This window comes from Mesoplodon mirus (assembly GCF_964341445.2).
Source record: "Mesoplodon mirus genome assembly, chromosome: 12".
Lineage (NCBI taxonomy): Eukaryota > Metazoa > Chordata > Mammalia > Artiodactyla > Ziphiidae > Mesoplodon > Mesoplodon mirus.
In genome coordinates this window covers 30,574,903-30,587,010 of record NC_138988.1, presented here as the reverse complement: position 1 = coordinate 30,587,010, position 12,108 = coordinate 30,574,903, and the positions used below count along the sequence as shown (strand labels likewise).

General features: G+C 39.3%; 1 protein-coding gene across 12 annotated transcripts in view; it reads right to left on the bottom strand.

Annotated features, from left to right (window-relative positions):
* The window catches only part of CFAP20DC (CFAP20 domain containing), a 287,059-nt gene extending 285,645 nt beyond the window's left edge, over positions 1-1,414 (bottom strand). For 11 of the 12 annotated variants that reach the window (XM_082639689.1, XM_082639694.1, XM_082639695.1 and 8 more), the window contains exon 1: positions 1,038-1,389. In XM_082639689.1, the coding sequence (XP_082495815.1) occupies positions 1,038-1,058 (21 nt within the window). In that variant the 5' untranslated portion in view covers positions 1,059-1,389. The other variant, XM_082639696.1, reaches the window with a different exon arrangement.
* Positions 1,415-12,108: the final 10,694 nt, after the last annotated feature.

The window sequence follows — 12,108 nt, the reverse complement described above, 5'->3', positions numbered from 1 at the left end:
TTTACCTATCTTAAGCGAGAGAAACTCTAAAATTGTTCCAACAGATTTAATGACATCAAACGGAACAGAAGAAAGAGAACTGCAGAATACTCTGAGGGCACTCATAAGAAGGCAGGTAGTATTTGATGAAAAGGTAGAAGCAACGAAGAGGTGACCAGTGGAGGACTGTTCCGGCACGGGGACGAAATTGTTCGTAACAGCAGTACTAGGATAGCACAGACTGTAAATGGAGAGTGTAACCTCAGGTAGAGGTAGGAGGGGAGGGGAGGAGACTAGGGTCAAGGAAGATCAGGGAGGTGCCCAGTGAAGTGAGGAAAGCAGGAGCGCTTTGGAGACCCTCTAGGATACTCAAAGTGACTGAGGAAGACCCAGAAGCAGTTTCCCTCAGTGTGGTATTTAGACCACCTGCATCAGAATCAAATGGAGAAAGGTGCTATAAAGGTAAATTAACTAGCCCCATCAACAGAGATTCTGATTCACTCTATTTGATGTGAGGCTCAGGAAATCCATTTTTTTTTACAAGTACTCCAAATGATCTTAATGTACCACAGCCTTTGAGAATCACTGACGCGCCCTCAATTTGGGGGGAAGAGAAAACAGCAGACGGCCAAACTGCTTATTTTCTTTCTTAGCTTAACCCATTCATGCATTCACTCATTCACTCTCTGCTAAATAGCTTCTGAGTTACCAGTGTGCCTCAGTATTGTTAAAACTCAAGGTTTATGGGTCCTGCCCTTAAGGTTCTGATTCCGGAGATCTGGTTGGGGTTTAAGGCTGCATTTCAGTCAGAAACACAGGGAATCCCTACACCTTGAGAAGCACGGAGCTGGAGAGGGAACGTCAAATCATATGCCCACACGGCAGTTGCTTTCTTTTCTTTCCCTTTTTGAGTTAAGACCACGTATCCATTAGTTCCTTCTTACCCCGAGAAAGACAGTATTACTTGGGGGGAGGGGGGATGTCCCTCTTCACCCGGACGTGAGCTACCTCACCCAACAGGACAAAGCTAGACCCGTTGGAGAGCCGTTTCCGGTTACCTGGTACTCATTTTTGAACATTCCCGCCGGGAGCCCGGGGCTTGAGGGGCACCGGAATTCAGGGCTTCCAGAGAGTAGCGTGACCCTGACGGCTGGAAATCGGCGGGCGGGAAGCCAGGGCCCGACGGCCGGGGAAGGGCTTAGTGGTCGGCCCCAACTCGGCCAGGCTCTTCTCCGCCCTTTGTCAGCTCCACCTCGGGCCCCCGCCCCGAACCATCGCGGCCCCGCCTCCGGGGCGCCGGAGTCTGGGAGGGGACAGCTGCCTGGGCGGGCTCCGGGCGGCCCCAGGGGACTGAGCGTGTGCGTAACCTACGTGACAGAGTGCCCAGACGCTGAACCTCCGACAACCGCCAGCCTACTCACCGGAGAAAGGCTGGCGCGTTCCCGCCGCCGCCCCGCCCCCGAATCCGCTCGGAAGAGGGCCGAGCGGGGCGGACGTTCCGACCGCGCCCATTGGCTCCCACGAGGCGCCTGCGCGTGGCGCTGGCCGAGCTTCACGCTGACGGACACGTGAGACTACGCAGTGACGTAGGCGTTGCCCAGGCAACTGACGGACTTTCGCTCAAAGGGTGGGACGCCCAACCTGTGACCAGCGCCCGCACTAGGTCGTGACCCGTGTCTGCAAAATAGCCTAAATTTAACCTGGCTTAAGAGCTACCACAGGTGCTGGATTCTTCTAGAAAACCTGTCACGTCGGCTTGGCCTCTCTTCGTTGTGAACACTGATAACTGGTAGGTTGCTGGAGGAAAGAGTCATGGAATCATGGAACCCTCATGGAGCCTTTCGCTCAAGGTTCCCAAACTTGGCTTCGTTGAGGCACTGATAGGGTCCGCCATCCCCTTTCATTGCTTCAGAAGGCCCAAGGAAGGTCACTGCACACTTCAAAAAGCCAAGGTTTTTTTGCCCAAAGTAATAACTACATACGTTATTGAGCCAGGCGCTCTCTTAAGTTTAACTGGTTCTGTGTCTGAACCACTCTTACAATGTAGGTATTATTGTCCGTTTTTGGCTAAGAAACTGGCTCTGAAAGGTAAAATATCTTGCCTAAGCTCACATGGCCAGTAAGCGATGGAACTGGTTTGGAGCTCGTACCTAACTCAAAGCTGAGTTAGGTCAGTGGCTCAGGGTTAATCAGTAGTCAGGTACCACTCCTGGAGCCCCTGCTATAGGCCAAGTGGTTCACAACCCTGTGAAGTAAGGGTTAGTCTCCTTTCAGTTGAGATCACTGAGGTTCTGAGTTGATTAGGAATTTACTCAAGGATGCAGTGTTGATTTTTGGTTGTGGCACCATGGATCATGTATGGGATGAGAAAATGAATGCCTTCTGGACCTGCTCCTTGTCAGGGCTAAGAAGGAAAGATAAGGAACAAATTTACTTGAATACACTAATACTGGTTGTGTACAAGATAGAGGTGGGGCTGTCACATAGCTGTAAATTGCAGTACAATATCTAGAATTCAGACTTGGTTTCTAGAGCTCAAACCTAGTTCAACAACAGTTTTTGGCAGGACTCTGTGCTGGGGGCTTTGGGAATTATGGTCAGTAGACATGGTGTCTATCTTGTTTTCTAATGGGGGACATTTATCCATCCATTCATTTAAGAGATAACTCTTAGGAATGCAGTATATTCCAGACACTATACTAAGAGCTAGGTGTATAAGGAAGGCCCCCCATCTTCGTGTAGCTTGCATATTCCTGGGGCAAGGCAGAATAAAGAAGTGAACAAACAAATAATTACAACTTGTGATAAATGCCATGGATCCAGTGGTAGGAATTAACATTGGAGGGTATATTAGTTTCCCGTGGCTGCTGTAACAAATTGTCACAAACTGGGTGGCTTAAAACAACACAGATTTATTCTCTCACAGTTCTGGAGGCTGGAAATCCAAACAAGGTGTCAGCAGGGTAGCACTCCCTTTGGAGGCTTTATAGGAGAATCTGACCTTTGCCTCTTCCATCTCTGGTGGCTATTGGCATCCCTTGACTTGTGGCTGCATCTCTTCAATCTCTGCCTCCATAGTCACAGTGCCTCTTCCTCTTCTGTGTGTGTCTTTTCCTCTATGTGTCTCTTAAAAGGACAGTTGTTTTGGCATTTAGGGCCCACTTGGATAATTCAGGGTAATCTCCGTATTTCAACATCCTTAATTACATTGCAAAGACCTTTTTTGCCAAATAAGGAAGCATTCACATGTTCCAGGGGGTAGATGTAGATATCTTTTTGGGGGGAGGCATAGCATTTTTGGATGATGCAAGTCAACACAAAGGATGACTTGCACTATAATATAAAGTAGTCTTTGGTAAATACTATAAGAGAGGAAAAAAGTACAGTGAGAGTACAGGAGGAACCTAGGGAACATCCTAAGGCTTTTAAGAATATACTTGAGTCTCAGAACATATTTTGACACCACAGATGTCACAGAAGAGAAACCCTGAACCTTTGTCCTATGCTATTTTCTTTCTACCCCTCATCATTATATGAATTTATTTATTTATTTGTTTATCATCTATCTTCACCTGTTAGAAGGTAAATTCTATGAAGGCGAGGACTTCTGTGTTCATCATTATTTCCCATGTCCTAGAGTAATGCTTGGCACATAGTAGGTATTTTATAAACACATATTTGTTGATCAAATTAAAGGCACCTGTCCTTTTGAACTCACCATGTCCAAAACAAAACTTCTCCAAACATGCGCCTTTCCTATCTTTCCTAATCTCACTAATATCACAGTGCCTCCTGCTTCCTCACTAGCTGCAATGAGCAGCCTCTAAAATGGCCCCCAATGATCTCCACCTTCTGGTAGGCATGCCCTTTGTGTAATCTTCTCCCCTTGGGTATGGACTGAACTTAGTGACTCACTTCTTATGAATACAATGTGGCAAAAGTTCCGAGATGTTATTTCCATGATAAGGTTACAAAAAGACTGATTTCCTTCTTGCTTGCCTTCCTTCACTCTGATATCCTTGCTTGCTCTGGTTTCGCCCCTGTCCATCCCCCAGCTTCCCCAATCTTCACTCTGAAGGAAGCAAGTTGCTGTGTTGTGAGTAGCCCCTTGGAGAGGTGCAGGTAGTAAGGAACTGATGTCTCTGGCCAACAGTCAGTGAGGACTTGAGATTTGTCAACAGCCACATGAGTGGGCTTGGAAGTGACTCCTTCTCTGGTTGCACCTCGAAGTGACTGCATCCCTAGTCGACACCTTGATTGCAGCTCAGTGAGCCTGGGTCAGAGGTACTCGCTAAGTCATACCCTGATTCCTGACCCACAGAAATTATGAGACAATTATTGTAAATTGCTAAGATTTAGGGTAATTTTTTACACAGCAATATATCTATTGCTAATATACTCCTCATACTCAATCCATTACCCAAACCTATTCATTTTATCTACTTTAAAAGTCTATCTACCTTCCCTCCACTGTTATCTCTACTCTGATTTACCTGTAATCTTCTCTTCTCTGAACTACTATAATATCCTCCTAATTCACACACCACGTCAGCCACCTTTCAAATCTATCTCCACGTTGCAGTCAGTCGTCTTTATAAAACACAAATTCAATCATATCGGTCCCCTGATTCTAACCCTTTTGTGACTATAGAGCCTGTCTTCCTCTCCAGTTTCTTTGTACATTATGTGACCCCCTTCGTTTTAGTAACATTGAGTTTTCTTATAGTTCTTCATGTATAGCATGTTTGCTTCCACCGTAAGACCTTTGTACTGATCTCTTGCATGGATTACTTCTGCTCCCTTCTTTCTTTGGTTAAGGCCTACTTATCCTATAGAGTTTACCTCAAGGGTCCCTTTCTAAGGGACTCCTCTGATATCCCTGACTAGATCAAATCCCCAGTTTATATGTTCTCATAGCATCTTAGCTCTTAGTATTATTGAAATCATTGTTGAAATTTTATGTCTATAATATTGGCCGTCTCTAATGGACTGTAGATTTCAAGAGAGCAGGGACCATGTCTGTTTTGTTTACCCTTGAATCCCTAGTGCTTGGTATACTACTTCAACTGTGTACCTGGCATAACAAAATAGTAATTGAATGAATGAGTGAATGAAAGTGGGAGGAGGTGAAAGATGAATATATTCTTCAAAGACAGCCATAGGTTTTGGTGTTGAGAAAACAAGGAAAAAGCAATTGAAAACATTAATAACCACAATTTATTGATAGAAAAACTAGTTACAGAGTTGAAGTGATTAACCACAGTGTATCAGCAAGTCTTATTACTCAGGTGTTTTGTTTTTTAAATGACCTATTTATTCAATTTAATGCTGGAAAGAACTAGTAAAATTTACTTCAGTCTCCTTAATTCCTTGAGAGAAAGGATTGTCCAAGGCCCAATTGTCCAAGGGTTGGATCATCTCCTAATCCTCCTAACTCATAACAAGTTCAGGAGACTTACAGTTGGATTTTCATTAGCAAGTGTGGTATCAGGCCTGAACAGGCATAGGACAACTCTGAAGGCAGCCCAGCTTAGATCAAAGTTGTTTTGTCTATGACGAAAACTACCCTTAACACTGACAGTGGTGGCTATAAAGCAGAAATAAGCATGTGCCCTACTTTAACAATATGAACTCAAAAGCAGAGGTAGGAAGAGATTTGATTTTATAATACCAAATACTCTTGTTTGATGTGGATGAATGCAAGCTGTGACCAAAAACTTGGATTTGGCTATGACTTCAAGAATGGCTACTAGAATTCAGCACCACCCACTCACCCCCACTCTCAAACCCCGAAAAAAGCCAGCCTGCTCAAACAACTTTGCTTAAGCCAAGTTTTATATGTACATTATAAATGGCAGTGAAACAGTTTCTCTAATTGCTACAGTTTTTAAAGAAGCTGGTACAATTAGTAATTGCATTAAATTGCTTAACTTAATTTGGCAACATTAAGACTTAGTCACTTTATAAGCTTTAAAGTGCTTGTCTTTGTTCTACAAAGAAAGTAATTTGGCGGTGTATTAATATTATTAAAAGATATTGGATAGTATTTACAATGGAATAGACTAGAAACAGTTTTAAAGGGTGACAGAGTCTTTGTATGACAAAGTAGTCATTCAAGTTAGATAATATGGTTATTAATTTGACAAGAAATAGTGTTCTTTTGAACTAAGAATGTACAGTATTTACCATAATATATTTGAAGTTTATATTTTGGTTGCAGTTCATAATCGAATTATTTGGCATAATGGGAAGAAAAAAGATATTGGTTTGATGATCAGAATTTTTTTGCTACACAATAATCTAGAAATGTTTAATACTTGGGAGTTATTTTATTCCACATTATGAACTAACTTTATGAATGACATTAATGCCAAGTTGATAGAATAATTTAAAAACAGTGCCTATTTTGTAGTTTCAAGCAAGTGAGAAAAATTAGTGATACCTGAGTCATCTGTTTGACCTTTGATTTGAGAGTAGTGATATCTTTTTTTAGGAAGGTGTGGTGTGGGCAAAGTTTCTGAGGGCTTTACTGTTTCTAGGTTTTCTCTTTAAATGTTTTTTCTTTTTGTTTTTTTTTCTTTCTGGTCTATGAGACTCTACAGTGACTGTTTCCTGCCTGTACCTTTGGATAACCAAAATTCATGCATAAACTTGAAATTTCCAAAACAAATTACTACCTGAAGATTTTCACAGGAAAAAAAATACCTATTCCAGTAGTTGAATATTTCCCTATGTATTCCCTGTGAATACTTCCCTAAATAAATCAGTTTTATATAGCAAGCACTTAAGTTTCAAAAAATGAACATATTTGTAAAATGCATCTTTGAAAAGTTTAAATGAAGTGAGTTGATACTTAATGCCAGTTTGTTTTTAAATAACATAAATGCCCTTATTTTGTCATGAAAGTTGTTAGATCTAAGTAGCAAGTTTTTCTTACATGACTATCCCTAACTTAAAACCAGTTAGTGTTGATTTGTGATAAGAGGGCTATGGAAAACTGGATATCCACATGCAAAAGAATGAAGTTGGACCCTTACTTTATAATATATAAAAAAATAATTCAAAATGGACCTAAACATAAAACTTAAAACTATAAAGCTTTTGGAAGAAAACATAGGGGAAAGGGAAAAGATTCATGAAATTTGATTTGACAATGATTTCTTGGATATGACACTAAAAGGACAGGCAATAACAACAACAAAATACAAGTTAGACTACATCAAAATTTAAAACTTCTCTGCTTTAAAGGACATGATCAACAGCATTGAAAGGCAACTTACGGAATGGGAGAAAATGTTTGGAAATCATGTATCTGATAATGTATACATTCAGAATATACAAAGAATTTATACAACAACAATAACAACAAAAAACAACTTGATTCAAAATGGGCAAAAGATTTGAATAGACATTTATCTAAAAAAGATGTACAAATGGCCGATAAAGGGCATGAAAAGTTGCTCAGTATCACTAATCATTAGGGAAATCCAAATACAAAATGGATGGCTAGTGGGAAGCTGCTGCATAGCACAAGGAGATCAGCTCGATGCTTTGTGATGACCTAGAGGGGTGGGATAGGGAGGATGGGAGGGAGGCTCAAGAGGGAGGGGATATGGGGATATATGTATACTTATAGCTGATTTACTTTGTTGTACAACAGAAACTAACACAACACTGGAAAGCAATTATACTCCTATACTCCTATAAAGATAGATATATATATAAAATAAAAGTCTTTCAGTTAAACAGGGATAGGCCAGCAAATGTCTCTGCTTCTAAGATGTCAAATAAGATAAGTCTTGAAAAGTAACACGAAGATCAACAGTGACCTCTGCAAGATTTCTTTTGTAGAGCCATTCACGTAGAAGCCAGATTCCAGTAGACTGAGGAGTGATTGTCAAGAGAGGAAGTGGTGATAGCAAATGAAGACAACAATTAGTAAGTTTGACAGTGAAAAAGAGTAAAGGACCTACAACAGCTACAGTGTTAGGCATTTTGCAGAGAGTTTTTACAATTTGTTCCCAGTGGAAGTTACTTGGATTTTGAAGATACAGACAAGAGACAGAAAAATCACCGTGAGATGCCTGAAAAGGAGAAAGTGATGAGACTTAGAGCACAGGTGGAAGGATTATGGTTAGATAGGAGGAGAAGTATATGATCCATTTTAATGAAAGACAGTGTATAATTTATAGATAAGTTAGCATGTGGACTCTTAACTACATTACCTGTGAGATTATTTGAAATTTAATTTGATATTCTTGAATAATATTTTAGTATGCAGGCTCTTTTGAAGGCTACAATTATACTTTTTTCCACAAAAAGGAACAAAAGCAAAATAAAATCTTTTCTATTAGAGCCTTAAATTAGTGTGGTTTGATTGAGTATTAAAGACTCGTTATCCACACTGCTAATTGATGTTTTTGTTCAGGTATTATGAATAGAAATGTATATGTGCTGATCTTTAAAGAAATGTCCTTCTGTCATAGTTTTGTAGAACAATAGGGGAATTTACAGTTGAAGGTAAAAATAAAAAGCTTAGTGCAAGAACTTTTAAAGGGTCAAAATTATGCAATAAATTAATCTAAAAAAATCAAAGGACACAGGATAAAACTTATTTGCAATCATAAATTCTCTCAGAAACTTACCTTTTTCATACTTTATCAAAAACCTTAAACACAGTTTACAATAGTCTATTTTATTGTTTTATAAAACAGATTATTATATACTTTTCTTAAATTTAATTTTTATTTTACATTGGAGTATAGTTGATTTACACTGTTGTGTTAGTTTCAGATGTATACCTAAGGGATTCAATTATACATATATGTATCCATGCTTTTATAGACTATTTTCCCATATAGGTTATTACAGAATATTGAGTAGAGTTCCCTGTGCTATTCAGTAGGTCCCTGTTGATTATCTATTTTATATACAGTAGTGTGTATATATTAATCCCAAACTCCTAATTTATCCCTCTCCCCCAGGTTTCCCACCCCTGACAACCACAAGTCTGCTTTCAAAGTCTGTGAGTATGTTTCTGTTTTACAAATAAGTTCATTTGTATCATTTTTTAAGATTCCACATGAGTGATATCATATGATATTCATCTTTGTCTGACTTACTTCACTTAGAATGATAACCTCTAGGTCCATCCATGTTGCTGCAAATGGCGTTATTTCATTCTTTTTGATGGCAGAGTACCATTTCATTGTATATGTGTTCCACATCTTCTTTATCCATTCCTCTGTCGATGGACATTTAGGCTGCTTCCATGACTTGGTTATTGTAAATAGGGCTGCAATGAACATTGGGGTGCATATATCTTTTTGAATTATGGTTTTCTCTGGATATATGCCTGGGAGTGAGATTGCTGGATCATATGATAGCTCTATTTTTAGTGTTTTAAGGAACCTCCATACTGTTCTCCATAGGGGTTGTACCAATTTACATCCCCACCAACAGTGTAGGAGGGTTCCTTTTTCTCCACACCGTCTCCAGCATTTATTGTTTGTAGACTTTTTGGTGATGGCCATTCTGACCAGTCTGAGGTGATATCTCATTGTAGTTTTTTTTTTTTTTTAGTTTCTGCTTTATAACAAAGTGAATCAGTCATACATATACATCTGTTCCCCCATCCCTTCCCTCTTGCGTCTCCCTCCCTCCCACCCTCCCTATCCCACCCCTCCAGGTGGTCACAAAGCACCAGCTGATCTCCCTGTGCTATGCGGCTGCTTCCCACTATCTATCTACCTTACGTTTGGTACTGTATATATGTCCATGCCTCTCTTTTGCTTTGTCACAGCTTACCCTTCCCCCTCCCCATATCCTCAAGTCCATTCTCAAGTAGGTCTGTGTCTTTATTCCTGTTTTACCCCTAGGTTCTTCATGACATTTTTTTCCCTTAAATTCCATATATATGTGTTAGCATACAGTATTTGTCTTTCTCTTTCTGAGTTACTTCACTCTGTATGACAGACTCTAGGTCTATCCACCTCATTACAAATAGCTCAGTTTCGTTTCTTTTTATGGCTGAGTAATATTCCATTGTATATATGTGCCACATCTTCTTTATCCATTCATCCGATGATGGACACTTAGGTTGTTTCCATCTCCGGGCTATTGTGAATAGAGCTGCAATGAACATTTTGGTACATGTCTCTTTTTGAATTATGGTTTTCTCAGGGTATATGCCCAGTAGTGGGATTGCTGGGTCATATGGTAGTTCTATTTTTAGTTTTTTAAGGAACCTCCATACTGTTCTCCATAGTGGCTGTACCAATTCACATTCCCACCAGCAGTGCAAGAGTGTTCCCTTTTCTCCACACCCTCTCCAGCATTTATTGTTTCTAGATTTCTTGATGATGGCCATTCTGACTGGTGTGAGATGATATCTCATTGTAGTTTTGATTTGCATTTCTCCGATAATTAGCGATGTTGAGCATCTTTTCATGTGCTTTCTGGCCATCTGTATGTCTTATTTGAAGAAATGTCTATTTAGACCTTCTGCCCATTTTTTGATTGCCTTGTTTATTTTTTTGATATAGAGCTGCATAAGCTGTTTGTACATTTTGGAGATTAATCCCTTGTTGGTCACTTCGTTTGCAAATATTTTGTCTCATTCTGTGCATTGTCTTTTTGTTTTGTTTATGGTTTCCTTTGCTGTTCAGAAGCTTTTAAGTTTAATTAGGTCCCATTTGTTTATTTTCAGTACTCCAGGAGGTCCAAAAAGATATTGATGCAATTTATGTGAAAGAGTGTTCTGCCTATGTTTTCCTCTAAGAGTTTTATAGTATCTGGCCTTACATTTAGGTCTTTAATCCATTTTGGGTTTATTTTTGTGTGTGGTGTTAGAGAATGTTATAATTTCATTCTTCTACATGTAGCTGTCCAGTTTTCCCAGCACAACTTATTGAAGAGACTGTCTTTTCTCCATCACATATTCTTGCCTCCTTTGTCATAGATTAGTTGACCATAGGGAGTGGATTTATTTCTGGGCTTTCTATCCTGTTCCATTGATCTATATGCCTGTTTTTGTGCCGGTACCATACTCTTTTGATTACTGTAGCTTTGCTGTATAGTCTAAAGTCAGGGACTCTGATTCCTCCAGCTCCATTTTCCTTTCTCGGGATTGCTTTAGCTCTCTGGAGTCTTTCCTGTTTCCATACAAATATTAAAATGTTTTGTTCTCATTCTGTGAAAAATGCCATTGGTAATTTGATAGGGATTGCATTGAATCTGTAGATTACCTTGGGTAGTATAGTCATTTGGACACTATTGATTCTTCCAATCCAAAAACATGGTATATCTTTCCATCTGTTTGTGTCATCATTGATTTCTTTCATGAACATCTTCTGGTTTTCAGAGTACAGATCTTTTGCCTCCTTCAATAGGTTTATTCCTAGGTATTTTATTCTTTTTGATGCAATGGTAAATGGGATTGTTTCCTTAATTTCTCTTTCTGATCTTTCATTGTTAGTGTATAAGAATGCAAGAGATTTTTGCATATAAATTTTGTATACTGCAACTTTACCAAATTCATTGATGAGCTCTAGTAGTTTTCTGGTAGCATTTTTAGGAGTTTCTATATATAATATCATGCCATCTGCAAACAGTGACAGTTTTACTTCTTCTTTTACAATTTAGATTATTATATACTTTTAAAAGTCATTCAGTCATTGTTAGCATTGGAGAAGAAGTTGCATCAGTACCCTTTTATGACAATGATATTACTTATGAACTAACTCATAATGTTAACAAACAAGCGAAAATACATCAGAGCAATCAGAGTTTTGGACCTTGAAGGTACTTTAACTTATTTGGTGATCATGTTATTATTTTGCTATTGTATTGCTATTTTATATATATAATAGAAATTTTGCTTTATTTGAGTAAGTTTTCCAAATCAGAAGATACTAACTTGCATGTTCATTCTATCAGCACTCTTTGTGTTTAAAGTGATTGAATACTAAACTGAAACTGGCTCAAACAATAAATGGTTGATTATTTATCGATTCATATAACTTAGCAACTCAGAGCAAATCCAACTGCATCCAGATCAAACAGCATTGCCAAGATTCCTTTCTCTACACTCCTTCCTCTAGGTTGGCTCAATCCCTATGCTAGCTCTCC